At 40.9% G+C, this 25,792-nt stretch overlaps 1 protein-coding gene and 1 long non-coding RNA gene across 10 annotated transcripts in view; one reads left to right on the top strand and one right to left on the bottom strand.

The window, feature by feature from the left end:
* CACNB2 (calcium voltage-gated channel auxiliary subunit beta 2) overlaps nt 1-25,792 on the top strand; it is a 363,162-nt gene that overhangs the window by 306,111 nt on the left and 31,259 nt on the right. For all 9 annotated transcript variants that reach the window (XM_054725897.1, XM_008148840.3, XM_008148842.3 and 6 more), the window contains 3 exons: nt 16,125-16,247; nt 17,802-17,938; nt 22,225-22,301. In XM_054725897.1, coding sequence (XP_054581872.1) covers nt 16,125-16,247; nt 17,802-17,938; nt 22,225-22,301 — 337 coding nt within the window. The remainder of the gene's footprint in view (nt 1-16,124; nt 16,248-17,801; nt 17,939-22,224; nt 22,302-25,792) is intronic.
* LOC129151369 (uncharacterized) overlaps nt 632-25,792 on the bottom strand; it is a 60,063-nt gene continuing 34,902 nt past the window's right edge. Inside the window, exon 3 of the long non-coding RNA XR_008558059.1 lies at nt 632-682. This is a non-coding gene — a long non-coding RNA (uncharacterized LOC129151369). The remainder of the gene's footprint in view (nt 683-25,792) is intronic.

Here is a 25,792-nt window from a genome sequence, read left to right as displayed (position 1 = left end):
AATGCGTCTCCCCATGTTGGTCAGCCTGTACTTTGTGAAGGCTTTCCCTGTGTTTGTTTAGAAAGCTGCTTCGGAAATTCTTGGTAGTGTATAATTTTCTAAATGAGTGCAAAAGAGACCTTTTATAACAATTTAAATGAAAAGCAGTGCTGTGGAAGGCTCCCTCTTCCTTCTTTCCTTCCTGTGCTTCAGGAGCAGAGCCTCGATGGGGACGTGAAAACCAGACGTGCGAGAGGTGCTGGGTGTCTCAGGGCCGCACTTCGAGGATGAAGACCCTTCAAAGAATGTGTGCTGGTCCCTGCTGTGATGCTTTTTCTTTGTTTTTGTTTGTGTTTTTTTTTTTAATTTTTGCACTTTAACAAAATAGAAACAGTATATTTTAGAGAAAAATCCCTGAGTAATGGTTCAGCTAAGTGGGTGAAGTATAGCAGAGAAACAAAGGAAATGTAAGGTTGTTTATTCAGGAGCTGGAAGCAGCAACTACACACACAATAAGATGCAGCCAACCAATAGCAGACGAGAGGGAACACACCTTTCCGCTGCCGTTACTGAAGTTTGTGTCTGGAGCGGGCACCAGTTCCCCTGCTAGAGCTGCCGTGGGTGAAAGGAAGGACTCCTGTCCCAGCCTGGCCTTGGCGTTGTACAGTGCTGGACTTCACTCAAAATAGAGGCTAAGTGAATGCTGAAAAAGGGAGTGGATTTTTATTGTTTTGACATTTTCCTAATTTTCTCTGTAAAATAAACAGGAATTTTAGATAGAGAAATTATCTTTGGTTATGAAGGCTTTGATATCACAATGATGTAGATTAAAGTTGTGTTTTTTACTAGAAATAGAAACCAGCATACTGATTTGGTTAAGGCAACTATGTAGTCTGCTCATAACAAAATACCATAGATTGCAGGCTTACACAACCGAAATTGGCATCTCCTAGTTCTGGAGGCTGGGAAGTCTCCAGGAAAGGTCTGGCAGGGTCGGTTTCCAGTGGGGCCTCTGCCCTTGGCTGGCTGATGGCCCCTGCTCACTTGTGTCCTCACATGCCCTTCTGTGTGTGCACCGAGCTCTCTGGTGGCTCCTCTTCTTCTTATAAGGACGCCAGTCCCATTGGATTAGGGCTGTGCCCACATGACCTCATTTTAGGAAAAATCTTTATTGTTGAGAGTATTACAGATGTCCCTCTTCCTCCCCCCCCCCCCCCCCCCCCGCTTGCCCCCTCCATCTGGTTCCCTCCCTGCCCCAGGCCTTCACGACCCTATTGTCTGTGTCCATAGGTAATGCATATACACGTATAAGTTCTTCGGTTAATCTCTTCCTGGCCCCCTTACCCCTTCCCTCTGAGATTCGTCCGTCTGTTCCACGCTTCCATGCCTCTGATTCTGTTTTATTCATCAGTTTATTTTGTTCATTAGATTCCTTGTTCATTTGTTTTGATTTTCAGATTCAATTGTTGATAGATATGTATTTATTGCCATTTTTTAATTTAAATCCTTTATTATTTAATGTATTACGTAAGTCTCCTTTTTCCCCCATTGACCTCTCCCTGGCTACCCCCAACTCCAAGCACATGCCCTCAACCCCCCTTCCCTCGTCTGTGTCCATTGGTTATACTCATATACATGCATACAAATCCTTTAGTTGATCTCTTACCCCCTCACCCCCACTTTTTTTTATCTTCCCCCTCTCCCTGACCCCCCCCCTTCTCCCGCTCCCTAGAAGACCCTTTAACATTTCATGTAATACTGGTTTGGTGGTGAACTCCTTTATCTTTCTCTTGTCTGTGAAGCTCTTTATCTGACCTCACATGACCTCATTCAATCAAACATTCAGTCCATAACAACTAAAGAGGAAAAAAAAAAAGTGTTTTCGTTTTTTTGCAGTAAGCCTAAAGTAAAAATTACTTGCTCCTGAATTATACCATTAGGTTCTAAATAACTTGAAAAATACTGTTATCATGCTTGGTAAGACTAATTAATAGTAAAATAAAAGATAAACATTTTTCTTCTTAAGATGCTGGCTTAACTGAAAATTACTTCTTATTTCCTCTAAGTCAGGGAGACATATGTTTCACAACCCAGAGTAAATAAAATTGAGTACCCTCTCCTAGTATTGGTTTCTTTCCCTGGAGCACTTTGGATGCCTTTTGAAGAGGATGCCCTAGTGAAAGACAGCTCCACTGGGCAAAGGAAGCCAGTGCACTGTTGTTGGAGGGCAGTGTTCTGCTAAGACTGAGTGACAAAGTGGGCAGCTCTCTGATAAGCAGAAGGAAAGGGTTATGCTACATTTATCTCTAGATTAATAGATAAGTCCGTATGTATGTCATTATTATTCCATATAGTTTTGCTCCATATACAACTTTAATTTACTTATGTTGTGATTGTTATTCATTTCAGTGGCTTTTAGGGTGATAAGATTTCAAATTTCGTTTTAAACATTTATTCCTTTGTTTAATTATTAATTAATATAGCTATTTTAAATTTAGTAAATATATACTTACACTTACATACATGCATATCCTATCTAATAAAAAGATAATATGCAAATTGACCATCACTCCAACACACAAGATGGCTGCCCCCATGTGGTCAAAGATGGCCGCCCCCATGTGGACACAAGATGGACGGCCCAATGTGGACACAAGATGGCCACCACAAGATGGCTAGCAGGGGAGGGCAGTTATGGGTGATCAGGCCTGCAGGGGAGGGCAGTTAGGGGTGACCAGGCTGGCAGAGGAGGGCAGTTGGGGGTGACCAGGCTGGCAGAGGAGGGCAGTTGGGGAGGGACCAGGCCAGCAAGGGAGGGAAGTTGGGGGTGACCAGGCCTGCAGGGGAGGGCAGTTGGGGGCAACCAGGCCAGCAGGGGAGGGCAGTTAGGGGTCACCGGGCTGGTAGGCGAGGGCAGTTAGGGGCAACCAGGCCTGCAGGGGAGGGCAGTGGGAGCAACCAGGCCTGCAAGGGAGGGCAGTTTGGGATGATCAGGCCAGCAGGGGAGGAAAGTAGGGGGACCAGGCCTGCAGGGGAGGGCAGTTGGAGGCAACCAGACCTGCAAGGGAGGACAGTTAGGGGTGACCAGGCTGGCAGGGGAGGGCAGTTAAGGGCAATCGAGCGGGCAGAGGAGCAGTTAGGCATCAATCAGGCTGGCAGGGGAGTGGTTAGAGGGTGATCAGGCTGGCAGGCAGAAGCTGTTAAGGGCAATCAGGCAGGCAGGCAGGCGAGCGGTTGGGAGCCAGCAGTCCTGGATTATGAGAGGGATGTCCCAGATTGGAGAGGGTGTAGGCTGGGCTGAGGGACACGCGCCCCCCCCCCCCGTGCACAAATTTTGTGCACCGGGCCTCTAGTTAATCATATAAAATAAAATCCTGAGCAGACCAACCTTGCCTTCATATTAATTCAGCCATTTAATTTGAGTGGGCTCTGGAGCTATGGTAACAGAACCTTCCATTAAATAGATGCTGAATAAGCACCTGATAATTGATTCTTCTAACAGAAAGGAATCAATCCCTTGGGTCCTCTAACAATTATTTATGTATAACTAGCACTATGGTAAAAGCTTGAAGTCTGGAATAAAAAATAAATAGGAATATAATCATTCATCTGAAAAGGGTTGTGACCTCCTTAAAAGATCAATTTGGGGAAGTAGGTAAAAATGCTCCCAAATATAGAGAATAGAGAGACTATATCTACCACATACTATAATATACACTTCTGTGAAATTGCTCCAGAAGTTTCAGAGCAAGATGAGAAAAGGTAACTTTCAAGCCATAATATTTTGATGTGGGATTATGCTTTGAACTCTATTACCTGTGTAATGGTGCTCATTATATTCTAACTTGGCATGGCTAGCTTACTGTAAATCCATGACCTTGAATCTCAGGTGGGTCTTTAATACTTCCAGGCAATCTTTCCATTCTTCCCTAGTCCATTTAATCTTCTATACTTTTTGAAGTTATTTTAAATTTTATTGGGGTGACATTAGTCTACATGAACATACAGGTTACCTGTGTGGATTACTAATTTACAAAAATCTGTACATAGGACCATGTGCCCACCACCCAAAGTCAAATCTTCTCCTGTCACCTCATATTAGGACTCCTTTCTTCCCCCACCCCCTTCCCTCTGGCAACCACCACACTGCTGTCTGTGTACAAAAGTTTCAGTTTTATATTCCACATATGAGTTAAATCACATAGTTCTTAGCTTTCTCTGTTTGACTTATTTCACTTCGCATAATATTCTCAAGGTCCGTATGTTGTTGTAAATGATGCTGTTGCATCTTTTATGGCCGTGTAGTACTCCACTGAGTATATATCCATCTTCTTTATCCAGTCCTCTATCATAGGGCACTTTGGCTGTTTCCAACTCTTGGCCACCGTGAATAATGCTGCAGTGAACATAGGGGTGCATATGTCTTTGCGTATAAATGATTTCAAGTTTTTTGGGTATATACCCAGGAGTGGGATCGTTGGGTCGTATGGTAGCTCTATTTTTAATTTTTTGAGGAACCGCCAGACTGCTTTCCATAGTGGTTGTACCAGTCTACATTCCCACCAGCAGTGAATGAGGGCTCCCTTTTTTCCACAACCTCTCCAACACTTGTTGTTGCTTGTCTTGTTGATAATGGCCACTCTAACTGGTGTGAGGTGGCATCTCATTGTAGTTTTGATTTGCATTTCCCTGATTGCCAGTGAGGTTGAACATCTTTTCATATATCTATTGGCTGTTTGTATGTCTTCTTGGGAGAGGTGTATTTTCAGGTCTTCTGCCCACATTTTGATTGGATTGTTTGTTTGGTGTTGAGTTTTATGAGTATTTTATATATTTTGGAAATTAAATGTCAGGGCTACTGTTTGCAAATATCATCTCCCATCTGGTTGGCTGCCTGTTTGTTTTGTTGTCCATTTCTTTTGCTGTGCAGAAGCTCTTCAGTTTGATATAGTCCCATTCATTTATTTTTGCCTTTAACTCCCTTGCCTTTGGGGTCAAGTCTATAAAATGTTCTCTACCACCCAGGTCCATACGTTTGGTACCTATATTTATTTCTATGTGATTTTTAGTTTCGGGTGTTATGTCTAATCCATGTTGAATTAATTTTTATACATAGGGACAAACTGCAATCCAGTTTCATTCATTTGCATGTGGCTTTCCAGTTTTCCCAGCACCATTTATTGAAGAGATTATCTTTACTCCAATGTGCATTTCTGGCTTCTTTGTTGAAAATTATCTGTCCATATATGTGTGGTTTTATAGCTGGGCTCTCTATTCTGTTCCATTGATCTGTGTATCTGTTTCTCTGCCAGTACCATGCTGGTTTGATTATTGTAGCTCTGTAGTATATTTTGAAGTCACGTAGCATGACACCTCCAGCCTTTTTTTTTTTTTTTTCAGGATTGCTTTGGCTATTCTGGGTCTTTTGTGGTTCCATGCAAATCTGATGGTTTCTTGTTCTATTTCTTTAAAAAATGACATTGGGATTTTGATGGGGATTGCATTAAATCTGTGTATTGCTTCCAGTGAAATGGCCATTTTAACTATGTTCATTCTTCCAATCCATGAGCACAGGATTTTTTTCCATTTCATTGTGTCTTTTCAATCTCTTTTAATAATGTTTTGTAATTGTCAGTATATAGTCTTTCACATTCTTTGTTAAGTTTATTCCCAGGTATTTTATTCTTTTGGTTGCAATTGCAAAAGGAATTGTTTTCTCCATTTCTTTTTCTGAAATTTTGTTGTTGGTATATAGGAAGGCAATGGATTTTTGTACATTGATTTTGTATCCTGTAACTTGACTATATTTGTTTATTGTTTCCAGTAGTTTTTTGGTAGAGTCTTTAGGGTTTTCTATATACAGCATCATGTCATCTGCAAAAAGTGACAGTTTGACTTCTTCCTTCCCTATTTGGATGCCTTTTATTTCTTCCTCTTGCCTTATTGCTCTGGCTAGGACTTCCAGTACTATGTTGAATAAGAGTGGTGAGAGTGGACATCCTTGTCTTGTTCCTGATCTTAGGGGAAAAGCTTTCAGTTTTCCACCATTGAGTATGATATTGGCTGAGGGTTTATCATATATGGCCTGTATTATGTTGAGGTACTTTCCTTCTATTCCTATTAATCATAAATGGATGTTGTATCTTATCAAATGCTTTTTCTGCATCTATTGACAAGATCACATGATTTTTATTCTTATTTTTTGTTAATGTGGTTATTATGTTGAATGGTTAAAGAATGTTGAACCATCCTTGTGCCACTGGAATGAATCCCACTTGATTGTGATGTATTATTTTTTGGATGTACTGTTGTATTCAATTAGCTAGTCTTTTGGTTAGGATTTTTGTGTCTGTACTCTCTTCCATACTTATAAATGACTGTGTTGCATCCTCTCCTCCTTTCTCAAATCTCTACTACCCTCTCCCCTGCCTTTACTCATACCTTTCTATTCCACTGAGAAATTGAAACAGTTAGAAGGTGGCGTTCCACCCACCTCAGCAGCCATCATCTGCACTTGTCCATTGCTGCTGCCTCCCTGTCTGTTTCCAGAAATGGAGCCCTGTCTTTGTCCAAGGGCATGTCCTCTGCTTCAGCACGGGTCCCATTGATTAGAAGGGACATTGCTCCAGCAATTTTGTCCTCTTGTTCATATATCATCACCTTTTTTTTCTCTATACTGATCGTTCCATCAGCATAGTCACAAGTTGTTATTTCTCCTACTTTATTTATCCTCTTTTCTTGCTACCCATAATCCCATTTTTTTCTCCCGATTATAGAAAAAGAATTTTAAGAAATGTCTGTACTCATTGTGTCCAATTCTCCTTCTTATTTGGCACCATTGATCACTTCCTGCCCTTTGGTACAGTTTCTTCCAGAAAACTACAATCTGAGCAGTCACTCTCCTCCACTGTTGATCCCTCTGAGCCTCTTTGGTAGTTGGAGTGCCCTCTCCCACTCCCCGCCCCTGTGTGTTCATTCCCTTGGCAATTTCAACCAGACTCATGGCTTTCAATGCCATCAGTATGCTCAAGACTTACCACCTTATGTCTTTAGCTCAGATCTTCTCCCAAACTTTCAGACCTTTAGCACTCTTCTAAACCCTACTTGGACATTTCATTAAAATCAAAAATTTTATAGGTTAAGATGGAACTCCTGATTTTTGCCTCCTAGCCACCTATAGCCTTCCCAGTATGTCTTGATGGGTACTCTGTCCTTTTCATTGCTCAGGCCCAAACCATTTGGCATCATTGTTGACTCTCTTTATACCTACATCAAACTTATCAGCAAATCCTGTTGGCTCAGCTTTGAAAATGTGTACCCAGAATTGTACCACTTTTAACTAGCCCATTGCTGCCGCTCTGATTTAACCACCATCATCTCTCCACCTGATCATTATAATTTCCAACTGATTTCTCTGTTTCCACCCAAAAAGTGCTCAAAGTCTCTTTTCAATTCAAAAGCCACTATAGTCCTTTTAACATTGCAGACCATATCAATCCTCTATAGGAAACCCTTCCCCGACTTCTCATCTCACAGAATAAAAGCCAAAAGTCTTGACTATGACCTGCAAAGCCACATATCACCTGAGAGTTCTGACCTAATTTTTTGTTCTTTTCCCTGGTTCACTTCACTCTGCCTTATCCTCTTTACAATTTTCTGACATGTCTGGCCAACTCCCAGTGTGGGGCGTCTGCACTGGCTCCTCCCTCTGCTTGGAGTTCAGATATCTGCATTCCCTCACTTCCTTCATGTTTTTGTTTAAATGTCACCTCCTCCACACAGGCTGACTGTACTCCCACAGAAAACTTTACCTGCCCTATCACCTTATTCCCTAGCTTTCCAAACCTTGTTTTGATTTTTCTTTTTCCAGAGCTTTTATCACCTTGTAATATACTACATACTTTTTCTGTTCATTGTGTTTATTACTTAATCATGGTCTATCTCTGCCTTCTAGAATATAAGCCCCTTGAAGGTAAGGGATCTTATTTACTGACTAGAGCCCAGTGCACAAAATTCATGCACCCGGGGGGGGGGGGTCCCTCAGCCTGGCCTGTGCCCTCTCGCAGTCCAGGACCTCTTGGGGGATATCAGCCTGCCAGCTTAGGGGATCGGGCCTAAGCCAGCAGTCAGACATCCCTCTCACATTCTGGGTCTCTTGCAGTCCAGTACCCCTTGCTCCTTACCACCTGCCTGCAGCAGAGGCAAGAGAGGCTCCCGCCACCGCCGCTGCACTCACCAGCCATGAGCCCGGCTTCTGGCTGAGCGGCGCTCCCCCTGTGGATCACACTAACCACCAGGGGGAAGCTCCTGCGTTGAGTGTCTGCCTCCTGGTGGTCAGTGCGCATCATAGCAATCGGTCGTTCTGCCATTTGGTAGATTTGCATATTAGGGTTTTATTATATAGGATATAAACCAACTGTCCAGAAGTAGCTGACACATAAATGATGGACAGGTGGATGGAGGATGGACAAATGGATCATTGAAAATTCAAAAGAAGCTTGCCTTAACCACCCCAATTCATGTTGTCTGCTCATTCTACTCCCATGGTTACTCTCTACTCATATAACTTTTTTTTACTTTATTCATTAATTGAAATTATTGGTTAGCTTATGATTATCTCCTCTACTAGAATATAAGTTAATCTATGTGAGGACAGGAACTTGAGATAATAAACATGTACTTAATAAATATTCATTAAGTGAGTCAATTCTGGAGAAGAAACTTTAATTTCTCAAATGAGTGAACTACATGTATAAATTTTATCCTGTGATGAATCTGTGATTGTTTGCTTATTCTGTCTGATTCAATGTTCAGTTATCAGGATACATAATTGGTTGTTACATTTTTTTATCACTATGGTGTTTGATATGTTTTGCTACTAAAGAATTCTCAGACTACCCTTGTTACTTTATAATAAATTAAGCAAAGACTTTTAAAAGTTCAGTGATTGGCAAGACTCAGCATGAGTCTTCACAACATACTGTAGAATCTTTTGCATTTATATAAGGAACTAGAGGCCCGTTGCACGAAGATTCGTGCAATAGGCCTTCCTTCCCATGGCTGCCAGCACCAGTTTTCCTCCAGCACCCAGGACCCAGGTCTTCGCTCTGGCCACCGCCTTTCATCTTTGCTCCGGCCAGAGCCTTCAGTGTTTGCTCCGGCCGGAGCCTTCAGTCTTCTCTGCTCCTGCCGGAGCACTGCTCCTGTAGCTCCCTCCACCCCCCGCCCTCCTCCTCATTGCAGGCGTCCTGCCCGCCTGGCCACTCCGTACCTATATATGCAAATTAACCCACCATCTTTTGTTGGGTTAATTTGCATACTCCTGATTGGCTGGTGGGTGTCGTGGAGATACGGTCAATTGGCATATTTCTCTTTTATTAGTGTAGAAGATAATTAAAGTTGAAGATTTTCATTTTTATATTGGAAGGATTTTTGGTTACCACTGAAGATGGCAAAATGGTTTGAGAAGTGCTAATCAGAGGATAACTAGAAACTAAAATATTAGTATGTCATAAAGCAGATAGTACTTATTTCTGAAAGTACATCACCATCTCCTGGGTTCCTGGGTATTTCTTATGTAAGACTTACTGGATATATTCCCACTGGAGTCATGTAAAATTATAAAAGAGTATAGCAGATTTCACAGGAAATGATTCTGTACCACAAGAAATTGGATCAAAACTGATTAGATTTTTAAGCTCTCTTTTCTGTAGTATCTTGTAATAGGAATCTGATTCATACTTTTCTTTGAACTTCTTTTTAAAGTATTGCAAATTAGAAATAGTTAAAATTTAAGACAAGTCAATTGTATATATTAAAACAAAATATGCGTTTTCCTTTTATAGTATTAGCTCTTGATGGCTTTAAAATGAAAATAGAAAAACATACTTGTCTATTTAGCATATTAAAATATGTCTTTATATTAAGAAATGCAAAAATCAATACATGACAATTCAATTAACTAATCATTATCAGAAGTTTATTTTCTTCTTTGAATGAATTTCATTTTGCTCTTTTATCAGTGGGTATTTTATCACTAGCACATTTTAATAAACTGAAGGTGAACATTTAGTTATATCTGTTAAAATTTACTTAGCTATTAACTCATTAAGTCATTGTTTAAGAAGAAAACTAGAAATAGTGCCATGAATTTTTGATAGTTTTCTTCCTACTTCATGACTAAAGAGTTTTTGTATTGTTTTATTTTGTTTTACAAGGTCATACAGTATTTTTCTTTCTGTTTGACTTATCTTACTTAGTATAATGACCTCAAAGTCCATTCATGTTGTATAAGTGGTAGGATTTCCATATATATATATATATATATATATATATATATATATATATATATATCTGAGTAATATTCCATTGTGACTACAAATTCTTTAACCATTCATCCTTTGATGGACACTTTTAGGTTGTTTCCATGTCTTAGCTACTAGAAATAATGCTGCTATGAACATGGGGGCCCAATATATCTTTTCAACATAGTGTTTTCATTTCCTTTGGGTATATTCCCAGAAGTGAAATTCCTGGATCCAAAGAGATTTTTAAGATAATTATCTTCTTACAATAATTGTTTTCTGATATCCTTTGATCTATGAGCTCTAGAAGGTGGTAAGAAAATAAAAATTGCTCCTGCTATAAACCTCAAATGTTTCTCTGACAGGAGCCTGGTGGCCTCCACAGGGCTGGCCCCTGTGGCACTAATGGAGTTGCCTTTGGTTGTGAGGAAAAGCAGGTCCAGTGGTCTCAGAACTATCCATGAATATCCTCTAGGCCCGCCCACTTAGCTCCCATATGTGTCTGTTAGTCCCAGGCACCAGTCTCTAAGCAGAGTAGACCATATGGCAGCATGATTAAGGGCATTAAGGGGGAGCTTAGAAGGCACGAATCGCAATAAAGACGTCTGGGAGGAGGAAAGTTTGGGAGGGTTGAGTGGTTGTTGCTGGAGGTGCTGGAGGCGGTGGTGAACCCCGGAGGTCTGGCTTCTCAGCAGCATCCTGCCGTATGATAACTAGATGTAATCACCCATCAAAAGAAGTCTACCCGAAGAGCTGTTATCTGAGTAAAACTCCCCAAGCAACCAGTTGAGGCCAGAGAGCCTTAGTGGTGCTGCAGAGAGCTGATGCAGCAGCAGCTGCTATAGACAGGGACACAGAGAAAGAATCTTCCTCAAAGAGATAAACTTGCAAAGTTAGAATGCTCCCAAAGTAACTTTAAGGCTAGTTAAAATCCTTAAAGTGAGTCCACAAATCATTTTCTTTTTTTAAAAAAATTTCTTGTTTTATTGATTTGAGAGAGAGAGGAGAGAGAGAGAGATAGAGGAAGGATAGGGAGATAGAAACATCGATGAGAGAGGAACATCAATCGGCTGCCTCCTGCATGCTCCCTACTGGGGATCGATCGAGCCTGCAACCCAGGCATGTGCCTGACTGGGAATCAAACTGATGAATTCTCAGTTCATGGGTCGATGCTCAACCACTGAGCCACACCAGCCGGCATGAATCATTTTCTATAAAGAACTTTGCATGACTTTCTCATGTTCTTGGAACTACAGTGATTGTGGCTTTTAGCTCTCCCTATGGGGTGTCCTTTGTGGCACTTTGGAGCCATGAAACCATGTATATTTAAACATCTCAATTCTCTTTGCATGAATAAAGCATTGTTTGTTGTGGAAAAGGGATGTGAAGAAACAAAAGTCATACACAAATAAACAGAAATCATGTTTTGGCATTGTTATTGATGTGTTGGGCCACAGAATGATTTAAGTGCAAAGTTGTAGAAATGCATGAGCTGATAATGAATGCCCTTAGTTCTAATATATAAAACTCGGCTCATTTGTGTTTTGTATTTAAAATGGGTGGTGGGGGGGGGGGCTAATTAGGCTACAGGGGAGACTACATTTTTCTGTACCAACCAGTTTGTGAGCCCTTTGTAAAATATAACTTTCAAGTATTGAAAACTTCACACAAACATCTAAGGGCTCTCTAAAATTGCCGTCAATGCCGCCCACCCCCGTGGAATGAAAGGCAGTCCAGAACTGCAGGAAGAACTCAGGCTCAGGAGTGAGACAGTTGGGTTTGAATACACCTCCATTAGTTATGGCCCAGGAGGACTATTTTGGGCCTCAGCTTCCTCATCTGGGAAAAAGAGTTGTTGCTGGATTAACTTAAATGCAACAATCTATGCAGGATACACAGCACTTTGCTGGGCACCTTGCAGACTGGTAGCTTTTATCATTGTAAGTCGTGCCATGTACAAGATGAAGAAGGACCTGGAAGAGAAGAACACGAGTTTCTTTACCTCTGTGTCACTTACTCATTCCCTTCTTCAGAAATATTAACCCAGAACAGGCTGAAGGTGCTGGTGAAATGACACAGTGTTTGTGCTTTTTAAAGCACGTTTGTGTAATGTCTGGATAATGAGATGCTACCCTTATCGAATTGGTACTTACTGATTTATTCTGAGAATCTGTTCAGATTTAGTCCACAAACTGACATGTGGCAAACGTTAATTCTGTGTGGCAACAGGAAGCTACCAAGCACGAGTGGTTTACCAATCACCCTTATGCTCTGTAGCATATGCGCATAGGAGGTGCCAAAAAAGACAAGGAATCAATCAGTTCCTTTTACCTTGACACCAGAAAGTGAGAAGCAGAGACAGGTGGAATAGCCAGAAGTCTAGGTGGAAGGAGACAGCAAAAGCAGATGAGACACGCTATGGCCCTGGCCTGATATTTAAAGGGGTGGGAAGAAAGTAGAATTAGGACCCTATGGTCTCCCAATCACCTTCATATCCCAGTGATTCTGTAGCATAGGATGAATTTCAGTCTAAATCTGGATTTGGATTTAAGCACCATTCCACAATTCAGTCATGATAGGACCCTGCCTAGGGCTGTGGGCCATCTTTATACTTAGCTTTCTGACTTGCTTCCCCTCCAGCATGACCAAGCCTTTCAGACAAACCTGGGAGGCCCTGGAGTTAGAGGGAAGGCACAGGACAGCTTGAAGGGAGACCTACGACCCTGGCAGAACCCACTTCTCAGCTCACCGTTCCTTTCGGTGCTGGGGCCTGGACCAGCCTGGCTTCCCTCACAGCGCCGAACACCCCTGTGTCCCAGCGTGTCTCACAGCTGTCCGTCAGCACGGCCCATTCTTCCTGGTGTTCCTATGAGGCCTCTCTAGGGCCACCATTTCTGAGTTCCTGTTTGTTCTTTCTTCTCAGGACTTTGCCTTAAGGAGCAAAAACTAGAGAGTCAATGGCCACTGGCCTCAAGACATAAAAGCCCCAAGGATCAGTTAGCATCACTAATTGTTACAATGGATGTGAGAGAAGTGGGGAGAGGGATCCATGCCCAGGGCCCTGATTACAGAGGTGATGCTGGAAACCATAACAATAGGGAGGTGTCCAGGCTGAGAGCAGAGTGTCTGAGTGGGGAACAGGGACAGGCTGATGAGAGGAAAAGCCCTGGGAGGCCGTGGCCCATGCTGCGAGTAGGCCCACAATGCAGAGGTCAACGTGAAGCAGGATACGTTCGATGAAAAATGATTACATGGGACTTCAAGCTGCTTAAAAACAAACAAAAAACACCATATCTGAGGGTGATCAAAGAAAATTAGAATTAAGGAGACAGGATACTGTGAGTGAAATGGTTATGGGTAAACTTTACCATATTCTCAGCCCTAGAGAATGGGAAAGAATCCACAATGGAGAGAAAGATCTGGAATGTATTTATATTATAGTTAGCATGCATCATATGGCAGATATTAAACTGTGGTAACTAGCTTGGTCTGAGGAGGGTTACAGTGGAAGATCACAGAGGAAGTCATTTGTGCTGGGCCTCTATGGATGACGGGGCATGGGGGTAACATGTATTTCTGTATGGCATTTATTTTTGGTATATAGCAAGTGCCCATTTATTGAGCTCTCTTTCTGTACCAACCACTAACCTAGCCTCGTGACCTGCATTTTCTGGAATCTCTTAACAGCCCTGCCAAGTTGGTGTAATTTCTCTCATTTTAGGTATGAGACAACATGCTTAGTGAAAGTAAGGAAGTTTCCCAGGCTCCTCACCTAGTCCGTGGCAGGATAGCATTTAAATCCAGTTCCATGCAGAATCCCGTCCTTGAACCCATGTGAATGGAACGGATGTGGAAAATAGCTTCCATGTTATACACACACGGCTTGAGGTGGATAGAGCCGAAGTGAGTTCAGCGAATAGAAAATGACATCGGCATTCAGCCCCTTTGGTTAGCATCCTGGGGTCTTTCTTTCAAGCCGATCAGCTCTATTATCTTGGCTACACCTTGTCCCCCCTCCACTTTGACTGTTCTCCGTTTTAATTTTGGAAATACCATTTCTGAAGTAAAGATATGAGAGACGGTTGGGTTCCGCTGTCCCCCTTTCCTACCTGTAAGTTCTCTAAAGATGCTTCCGTATAAAGTGCCACGTCTAATGGTAGCATCGCTGGTTATAGGAGGTGAGCCGAGGAAGGAGGCATGTTCTGAACTGATGTCTTAATCTGAGAAAATAAAATTACTAACTTTCACTGCCCTCTTACTTTTCTTTTTTTCAGTGTCCCCTCTTCCTGCTACTCCGATGTTTAAAAAGTTGATCATTTTATAAAAGACATGAGATTTTCCATGGGCTTCTCTGTAGAGTTGTACTTTTAATTTTATGTCTTCCAGTGATGAAAAAAATATGCCACACAAACTCTGTATCCCACAGGGAATAAGACCCCGAGCGAAACGAAAGCTCGCACTAGCGTAAACAAAGGTCTTGTGTCTATATTTTTATGATCAAAGGTCTTCTGAATAATGGGAGGATCTACTCATGAAAATCCTCATTCTAGCAGTAAAACTGAGTCTGATTATGACTCGGGATTATTGAAAAGGGCACCGTAAGATACTGCTGGTTGAAGATCAAAATAGTGCAGCCCATTTGGACTTAGTTTGGAATAGAATTTTTTTAAGTCTTGATAAATCAAGGCTTACTTATGCTACCTCTGGGAGTGTCTCCCAAGGAAAGAATTCTAAATAGAAAGAGGATTTTTGTGCAACAATTTTTAAAAGTAGAATACTTAGAATAGTGGGGAACGTTAAGTATATTCATATTGTAGCTATGGGAATAAAATCTATGTGTTTAAAAAAATTCAAGGAGAAATGGAAACACCATCATCCTGCTATCACGGATTGTGTTTCAGTGGTAGGATATGGGCAACATTTTCCCCCAAAGCCCGTATTTCCATACGAGCAACAGCATCTCTTATATCATTAAATTTCATAAAGGATACCAAGAATTGGATTTCAAACATTTAAAAACCATTTCATGTCTGCTGTGCCCATTTCCAGAAGTGGGTCCTCCTTTCCTGTCTGCATTCCGTGGATGACTGAGTAAATTCACAGCTCTTAGCTCAGCCCTCAACCCAGAGAGCAGTCAGGTAGAATGGATTAACTGTGGGAAATCTGGAAACGAAGAAGGGTTCTGTATCCCAACTCTCCCTTTTCCTCCTGTACAATCCAGATAGAGGGTTGAGTAGGGAGAAACTGCTCAGAAGAAATCCATTTGCCATAATGTGAAAGAAACACAATGCCAGTTAGAAAAACACCTCTTTTCAAGGTTTCTGAACTTTCCTAGTTACTGCCCCCACCGCACCCCCGCCTGGTGGATAAACAAATATTGCCTAGAACTCTATCTCAAACACTTACCTGGAAATCAGCAAATATAGTTTGTGCTTCTTCTTCTTCTTCTTTTTTTTTGTCAAAACATTGTACCTTTTGGAATTATGTAGTAATTATTAATTAAAGAAGATGTTTGGGGTGGGGGAGAGCAGTTACTAAGTCTTTTTCACTGAAACCAAAGAACTGGGCATTTTATTCTCTGAGTTATACTGACAAGTGATAAACACATATTTCAGCAGTTCATCTTCACCCTCATTAACTGAAGAGAACAATTGCCTTTTTCTAGTTTGGAAATACATGGTATGTAGCTGAGTACTGAATACTCATAAAATATTTAGTGATAAAGAATGAAAGTGGAAAAAACCCCAATTACAACAGTTACTCAGTGTGTGTGTGTGTATTTGGGGGGAAACGGAGGGAACACTTGTTTCTGATTTTTTCCTCCCTTTTCCCCCTCTTTAGACAAAGCCTGTTGCATTTGCAGTCCGGACAAATGTCAGCTACAGCGCAGCCCATGAAGATGATGTCCCGGTGCCTGGCATGGCCATCTCATTTGAGGCAAAAGATTTTCTGCATGTTAAGGAAGTAAGGGAAATAATGTGAATTTCTGTCCATATGATTTTTCACCTTGAAACCTCATTTTGTATTTCTTATTGCTGTGAAATAGCATTACATAGAGGGGCAGTTGTATAACATACACGTGAAATCAGTGCCTCTCAACCGTTTCTGATAGGAATGTAGCCTTTATAAAGAAGAAAGCCGTAGCAGGCCTCTTGCGATAACTTCAAGGCTCCCCTGGGCTCTGTGACCCAGAAATTGGGGGCTCCTGGAGATGATCCCTTTTTATGCTTAACCTGTACTTTTTACTTTAATTTGAAACATTGACTATGGCTGTTTTCTTCTCATATCTCAAGTTTAACCATCTGGGGAGGGTTTAATAATAATATCTAGAATTCGTGACCTCTCTCTGCTGACAATGTCTAAACTCGGACCATGGCGCCCTTTCCCTCCTTCAAGGGTTGATTTCTGCAGCAGGAGGGAGAATGGCAGGAGATGAAGTCAAGAAGGGGAGAAACAGCAAGAAACTCCCTTTCCTCCATGCCAGAAGCCACCCCCTTGCATTTAACAGCGACTCAAATTCACCCTTAATTAAGGTTTATTTTGAGTTGACATTGATCAAATGCCTGCTGTGCAGAACACTATTGAGAAGCCAGAAATCCCCCTACATGATGTTCTCAGGGTGTGAGCATGCGGTTTCCATAGACGTGCAGAATTTACCATTGGAGTCTAGGGAGCATATGTCCTAGGAAGCATTTGTAAATTTAACTGTTCACTGCACCAAAGGTTATAAGCAAAGGAGGTGATGACTGCTGATTTAAAGAGCCTAGAGAATTCCGAGCCTCCCATCTCATTAATGTTTAGAGAGAGATGTGAAATATTGGCTAGGAGGGAAGGATAGAAAGTTTTCAGAAGTGATGGTGTGCCTCAAATCTGACTTTATGACAGGAATATAAGATTAATTTAGGGTCTTCTCCTGATGGCTGATGCTTGGAGAGGAATCTCTTTCCACCATGAGAGGAAAAGGAATCAGAATGGATATTCTTTCAAATGTTCAGGAACAGACTTGAAAAATACTGCTCAATTGAAGGAAGTCACACCAAATCATACAGGTTTAGGATAAATATTCCATCCACAACAGAGAAATGTTCATCATCAGTAGTAAAGAAATCATCTGTGAACACTGTACCACACTAACTATAAACATGTTTTCACAAAGGTATATTTTGCTCTGATGCAAAATATTTCAGGTAGATTTCAGTATTTATCTCTCAGTGTTCTATAAGAGGCAGACCTCTGTTAACACTCTAATTCTTAATGGCCTCTTGTTAGGAAGGGCGGTGAATCTTTGAGCAAGGAGAGTTTAACCTATTTATAGTGATAGCAGCAGCTGTAGTAGAATTCAGACTAATCTTAATTCTTAAACAAAGTTTCCATGTTAACTAAAAATACTTTACTTTTATACACTTAACCTATGAACCTAAGGGTTTTCTGAAATGTGATAGTTGAAGCATAGTTCATTGTAATTGCCCTAATAAAACTTCTGTGCACTGATCTTAACAAATCTGATTTTGTGTTTAGAAATTTAACAATGACTGGTGGATAGGGCGATTGGTTAAAGAAGGCTGTGAAATCGGATTCATTCCAAGTCCAGTGAAACTAGAGAATATGAGGCTACAGCATGAACAGAGAGCCAAGCAAGGGAAATTCTACTCCAGGTATGAGAACATCAAGTGTTTGTGTTTAGATGATACCATCATTCACATGCTGTTGTTTGCTGTATTCCACAATCTTTATTACATGCTATCACGTGGACTAGTGATAGGCTTTATTGATAGTATCACAAGTCCTGCATTTTAAAAAGTTCATCCCAGCCATGGCCGGTTGTTCAGTGGTTAGAGCATCTGCCCATGCACCCAATGGTTGCAGGTTTGATTCCTGGTCAAGGGCTGGGGTGTGGGTTGCAGGTTCACCCTGATCAGGCCACGTGCAGGAGGCAACCAACTGATGTGTCTGTCTTACATCTATGTCTCTCTCTCTCTCTCTCTCTCTCTCTCCCTCTCCCTCCCTCCCTCCCCGTGTGTGTGTCTCTCTCTTCTTCTCCCCCCTCCCTTCCACTCTCTCTAAAAATCAATGGGGAAAATATCCTCAAATAAAATATCCAAAAATAAAAAAATAAAAAGTTCAACCAGCATCTCATTTTCATCTGATTTGGGAGAGAATCAAATTATGTATTATAATTAATGAAAAGAACTAAGGTCATAGAATATTAAATTCAGGCTTCAGTGCAGAGGAAATTATCAAGTCCTAATCTTTAACTGTAAATATTCTAACACTGAGCAAACTTGGTGGCTAATTCATCTCTCTAGCTGCCTGGCATGGCAAGAAGATGTTTTAGAGATGACATTCCCAGACATCATTGGCGGAGAGCAGCCCTGGTGCCTATTAGCTTTCATTTTCACTTGAGAAAATCAATTTCCAGTTCTCCCTGCTAAGCACTTAAAGGGAAACTCTATATGAAACCAGCTAAAATTGCCTTTGCAGGTAGCAGTAAAATGAGTTATGTGATAGGCTGGGGCTGAATAACCCTTCCTAGCATTCTGGCAGTCATTGCCTCTCACTAAGAGGATCACTAGAAGGGTTACTCAGACGGAGTGACTTTGAAATGAACCCCATGCGGCCAAGTCCAAGAACATGGCGTGCTTCTCCCCGAGTGAGAGGATGTGACATGGGCAAGTCCTTTCTTCAGTGTGAATAGCTGGCTCCTGTTTTCTCTAGCTTATATTTTATTGGTTTATAGAATGATGCAAATCCTTTGTCCATGATAAGGTTCTAGTGTGAGCAAGAATTCCAGAATTCCTTTCAAGCATCTATACACAAGTAAAACAGAAGGTGCTTTTTGGTGTGAACCATCCATCCTCTTGAATAGCATTTCACGACTGTCAGGCTCTTTCAGTTCTGATGGATCTCTCCCTTTTGTGAGACTTCTTTCCTGTATTTGACTTTCATGAATCCCCGGGTTACTGGGGGCCCTCAGGTTATGGGATGCATTTAGTCATAAAAAAGTAGAGGCATGGAGGTAGACAAAGCAGGGGCGTTTTACTGTGGGATGGTGAAGACCTGACACCACTCATTCCATTCCCAGTGTTCTGCTGGCTTTAGTGTGTCTCTTTCTATTCTCCATATTGATAATGGTATCTTAATACCAGTTACTAAGAACTTATAATGTGGGAAGACTTCATTTTCCTGGGGCACAGGCATTGCTGTTATCAATTCATAGCACTATACGTCTATAGTTTGTTGAGGTTTGAAGTTACCTCAGCTGGGGGACATTTTGTTTGTGTTTTAGTTTTTTCAAGATAATTCAGCATTTTCCAGAGTTTTCCTGTCAATTCACTTGAGAAGAGGGTTTCATGGTCAAATGGGTTTAGGGTGGTGAAAGGTTATTTGAGGGTTTTTCAGAGCCTTTAAAGTTAGTATGCACTGTCAGTGGGGAGGGCGGGGTGGGGATATTTTTCATGTATATACTTAAATTATCTTACGAAAACTTTTCTTGGTTCATGTTTTAGGAATAGTGTTTTGTGGAATGCTTTGCGGAAAATTTGGGATGGGCTTTTGCCGATACAGACTCGTGTACCTTTCTTTGGCTCTTTCACATACAAACTGAGAAAGAAAAACTATTTCTAAGGAGTAGGGAGAAGTTTTTGCACAAATGGTGAAGGCAGCATGGTTTCCTCTGTGTCCCACGTGGGCCTCCCTGGTCTAGTGTTAGTGATCAGCTCGGCATCACCAGAACCTAAGGGAACCGGGTGTATGGTAGAGCCTCCCCTTCACCGATGAGGAAACTGGCCAAGAGAAGCTGGGGAACCTGACAAGGTCACAGAATGGAAAGTGGTGGAATCAGGACGGGAACTGGTCTGTGGGCTGTAGCCTGATCTCAGGTGACCACACTGCTGCACTGAGTCAGGCAGCGAGGACCTGACGCGGCAGGCACAGACAAATCACCGTTCCTATTGCCAGCTGTTAGTATTCACTACATAGATATATGGTTTGCTATTGCATTTTTTCTTTGTATTTATTTATTTATTTATTGTTGTTTAAAGTATTACACATAGTAGTACATATATCTCCTTTTTTTCCCCATTGACCTTCCCCCAGCCTCCCCTACCCCCTGTCACATGCCCTCATCCCACCCCCCCAGTGTCTTGTGTCCATTGGTTGTGCTTATATGCATGCATACAAGTCCTTTGGTTGATCTCTTTCTCCCCTCCCCAACACTCCCCAGCCTTCCTGCTCTAATGCATTTTTTTCTTACAAGGCCTATACAGTCTCATATAATTTTTGCTTTGATTTTCTTGATTTCATTTTGTCCTGTTTCTTCCCCTAAGCTTTTTCCTAAATATGTGAAAATATTTTTACTCCTTTCAGAGGCTTTTATTTTTGTCTTCTAATATTTTAAATAGAGTTTTGTTTTGAGGACATAACCAGAATTCAGCAGTATTTTAAAACTCCAATATATAAATTATAAAATCTGATTGAAATCAAAGGCAGTAGAATTGTGGCACAGCTCAAGAAAGTGCCATTTTGATAGAATTAAAAGTTAAGGACAAATTTGCGTTCTGGACATTTTGACTATTTGCAATGTTTGTCACAATTTTACACAATTCAGACAATACTTCGGCTTTTATTAAAATTCAAAGAGAATGTAAAACAAATCCATGCTTAAACTGAAATTAGACTTGGTACTTTAGATAAAGAAAATTCTGGAAGAAACTGTTTTGGTCCTGATAATGGGTATTGTGTAACTATCAGAGATTGTTTCTATAAATACCACTTTTTATTCATCTTACCTACTGTCTGGTATCCTTGAGAAATGTACTGAAGTATCTTTTAAGAATCTTAAAAATATGTAGAGGGCTTATGCTAGTTGCTTAACATTTTTTATGTTTCTTTTTATGTATTAAAATCTCAGTATAGTAACAATAAAATTCAGCCTGCTGCTGGTGTTTTAGTAGAACTTGCATTTTTGTATTATTGTTTACATGAGTAAATATTGCACTTTGATGCATAGACACTGTGGCAAATCACTTCAACCAGACCCTGGTTTGGCTCTGATGATAAACTTTAGACAATAAGACTATCCTGAAAAAAAAGAAAAAAAAAAAAAAGACTATCCTGAAATTCCATGTCACTCTTTGAAGATATTTTTTCCATCTCCATTTGTGAGGGGTCATTTAGTAGTATGTTATTTGATGTGCTTGGTATGCTGGTAAGAAACATAAATGCTGTTGTTCTCATGTTAACGCCAAACCTTCTAAGACACAGATTCATGTCTTACATAAAACTTTAGAATGTGATCGTTCTGAAGTCTATGCCCTTCAGATCATCCCTAAATTAACCCGGCTGAATCCTCCACATTAGCCGTGCTTGAGAAATGTCCTGGACACGATCTGACCTGAGGGTTCAGTGATACGTGTGACACTGTTCGTTGTGTTCCTTCGTGTGCCTTTTAGAGGTTAGCATGTTTTTATAGTGCTGTGTTTCCCTTTTGTAGGTCGCTCATGAAAACTTGAGTCCTTTCAATCTTAGTATAGCAAAAATAATCAAGTTAAGGCAAAGGCGAAAAGAACCAAATAAAAAGGAAACAATAAGTTGACATTGCTTCAGAGAGTCTCTAAGGAAAAAAAAAAAAAAAAGCAAAAGGAAATCTCTGCTATCTACCTGTGATGCTGGCAGAGAATAGGAGGGTTACAGAAATTAATGGAGTTCTCTCCCATCCTCCCAGGGCCTTTTACAATTAAGCCTTGAATTTAGAACAGACACTATTACACGGCTGTTGTAGCAGTCCAGGAATCTCCGCTGGGAAATTACTACCTGCCTCGTAGAGAAGACAAATTTAAAGCTCCATAAAAGCACAATGAGTCATCATGTTTATTGAGCAATACAAATGTTTTAATGTCTGAAATAAGTGTCAGATTTAATATAAATTTTTGCTTTACTCCAGTAAATTAGGAGGAAATTCATCATCCAGTTTGGGTGACATAGTACCTAGTTCCAGAAAATCTACACCTCCATCATCTGGTAAGTAGGTGCTGAGTGCTGAACAATTGCACACTGCATTTCATGCTGTCCTCAGTCTTACTTAGTTGTGTGAATATACATACACTGAATCCCTGTGGGAATCCTAGAAATGTTCAAAGGAATCGGAGATAAGAATGCCCATATACAGTCAGGAAGAATCTGGAGAATTTTATTTTCTGGTTCTGGAAAACAAAGGGCGGGGGAAAAATGTGTCAATGTGTTCACTGTCAGTTGCTTAAATGATCAAAGTGATGAACGTATTTAACTTTTATTCCTAGCCTCCACCATGGTGCCCATTGTCACACCCATTGACAGCCACAGTGTGTATGCAGCGTAGGCCTGAATGTTAAGTAAAGAGAAGAAGCATTGAAACTTTGGAAAGGTTAGAAAGGAATATAAAATGAGGGAGTGATAACCCTGACATACTCAAAAGGCTCCATGGAAGATGTATAGAAGTATCAAAAAAGGATAAAAATTATTGTAGGAAGAGTGGCTTCTCTGTGTTGTGTTTTTTTTAATCTATAAAGTAGTGGATTCATGCTTAGGGTTGCTAGATAAAGGACACACAGTTAACGTTGAATTTCAGGTAAACAATAATTTTTTAGTATAAGTAAATATTACATGAGATTTACTTATACTAAAAAATTATTTATTGGTTACTTGAAATTCAAACTTAATTGAATTTTTATTTGCTAAATGTGGCAGCTCTGCCATTCTGTGTAGAACTTGGGATTCCGTAGAAATAGGAGACTAATTGGTCACATTGCATGAAAGCCCAGGATCAGAGTCTTAGTTTGCTAAGAGAGGCAATTGAGAGTCACCGTAAGATTATAAGGCTTGGCTGGCCGATCATTGAGCAAAATGAATCCATATCTGATTTCTAGGAAGCCGAGAGGAGGTCAAATACAGAGAACTGCACATCATGAAGTTCAGGAACTCGTTGCATTATGACTGCTGTGTCTTAACAGGACTCCCCTATGAGTAATCATCACACCCATTTCAGATGGTGGTGGCCTTTAGAGACCAAAGGCTTCTTAGTAAAAACTATAAGACCTTTTACATGAGCAAGATCTGAACACAATAAGAAATAAGTCACTGCAGGATGCATATTGATTTCAAAAACCATGTACTTACAATTTAGAGCAATCCTAAGTTGCTCAAAATTGAGTAAAATAGTATGTTTGAAAGGAAAATTGAAACTTTTTAAAGGTATTATGTGGGGCTTATGTCTTTCCTTCCCACTGGGGAGTAGATCTTCCTGAAGGCACAGGAGAAAGGCAGCCTATCTGACCTTCTCAAACGTATGAGGTTGCAGGGATTACAGTGTAAACCTTATATGCTTCCTGTGTACTTTTAAGGCTGTAAGGCGACCTCACAGGTAGAAATACGGCTCCTGGGTTGGGGAAATGCTCCGTCACTTTGTGATAAAGCAGCTTCTCTCCCCCACCGCCCCCCGGCCCCGCAGTGCCAGCCCCCTTCCCTAGACCAGGGAGGCTCTTCTGTTCCCGCTGACATGCTGTGGCTTCTCATCCTCGTGACCAGATGAGAGCAGGTGCATTTTGAAGCATAAGTTTGTAGTCTTTGTGAAATTACATGTCATTTTTGTTATTACTAAAAATAAAGTGCAGTGAAGAAGTGATTTAAAACTTCACCCAAGTTTTCTACAAATACAGGACTTTGGAATAACTTTTCTGAATACCAAGAGTATAAAATACTTCCTATCTGCGTGGATTGTAAATATTAATCAACTACAAAATTTACTGTAGGCATGTCAGAGTCCTGCTATAATTTTTGTATCAATAACCCAACTTGTCTAAAATAAAACTTCTGAAAATTCTACACAGAAGGTCCCCCACCCACCTCGAGGGAAAGCTGCCTAAGCAATCAAATGTGGATTGGCCTGCAGTTGTAATATTCATCTTGGCTTCCCAGAGGCCCTGTCTACAATTCTCCTCACCCATGACTGGACCAAAGAATATAAGCATCTGCCTAAGCTAAATGTATTTGGAGGTTCTGAAGGCTTTAGGAAAGGAAATATTTCCACTTCACATCTGGGAAGTGGCACAGTGCATACCCTCAACTGCATGGATGTATGCATCTGTGTTACTCCCATGTGCCACTCAAGTTGACCCAAGTGTCCAAGATTCAACTAAATCCTAAATCTCAAAAAAATTTCCCAAGGCTCTCTCTCTAAAAAACAAAACAAAATAAAAGCATGCTAGTGAGGAAGAATAAAAGAAACTAATTTCAAATTTATGGAAGCATTTTTTCACAAGTAAATACCAATGTTCGATAAGGTATGCAAATATAAGTATGAAATTAAAAAGGGGTAACGTTTCTCAGTATAAGGAGAACCATCGAGTCGAATAAAGTTTATAGAACTCTGAAACGAAATGAACATGCTTCTTAAGTCTTAGTACACTTCTTTAATGTGTTTTGAAAGTGGCCATCTGTTTTAGAATTCTCGGTGTTTCAGAATGCATCCAGATGCCTTTCAATTTAAGTGAGCTAGAAGTCAGAACTAGTAAACTAGAACGTTTTCAACTTGGGGTTTCGAGTCCTTGTGACCAAATACAGGTAAATTTAAAACCTGGCTCAGGCTGTGTGTGTGGGTAGCCAGCAACTGGGCAATGTCACAGCTAAACTTTTTATATATTTCCACTCTTCATTAAAAAAAAAATTCATCTGTTGATCACAGCAGGTAGAATCAATAGATAAATAACAAAATCCAGTTCCTGGACTCTGCTATCCCAGGGCCCTGTCATCTCTGACATGCAATCAGATCTCAATTTCAGGAAGGTATTCTCGGGGTACTGGCCCGATAAGGTGAACTTTATAAGCCCAATAGAAGGTGAGAAAGGTAAAAGTATATAGGAATTTACCACCAGAAGGGAAACTTACCTGGTGATGGTTAAGACATGGTATAGGAATAGTGAAAAAGTGGCCCAGATCCTCTCCATCATATCCAGGGAGACACCAATGACCTGCTTACTAAGATGGGATTCAAGGCAAAACATTACAGGGTCAGCATCGACCCAAACCCCTGGGCCCGTTCTATAATGTTTCCATTGCACACTATGTGCTGAACGATTCCGTTCATTAATATGCATGCGTAACAAAGAGAAAGATGTGTTTATTGGTAATTCTAACTAAATTCCTGGAATTAACTCAGTCCATTATGACTTTCACTGGAGAATCACACCTCGGCTTTCTGCCAGCAATAGCTGATATTTGCAATACCGAACAGACAATGCCAGTTTTTACACGTCATCACAGGCTTTTGACCCGAATGAAAAGGAACAAACAAGAGCTCCTAGTTTTCAAAAGGCTGAGTCATCGAATATCCATAATAATTTCAACATTGAAAAATAACGTGACGCCTGTCAGATGCTCCCCCGTCCTTGGAAAGGTTAGAGTGGCTGTCGAGAGCACTACTTCAGCTGGTGTGTCCCAGGGAAGGGCAGTGGCTTTGCAGCACCGAGCCGTCTGTT

The sequence above is a fragment of the Eptesicus fuscus genome, chromosome 2 (genome assembly GCF_027574615.1).
Source record: "Eptesicus fuscus isolate TK198812 chromosome 2, DD_ASM_mEF_20220401, whole genome shotgun sequence".
Lineage (NCBI taxonomy): Eukaryota > Metazoa > Chordata > Mammalia > Chiroptera > Vespertilionidae > Eptesicus > Eptesicus fuscus.
The sequence above is the reverse complement of the archived record's forward strand: the minus strand, read 5'-3'. Positions and strand labels throughout refer to the sequence as shown.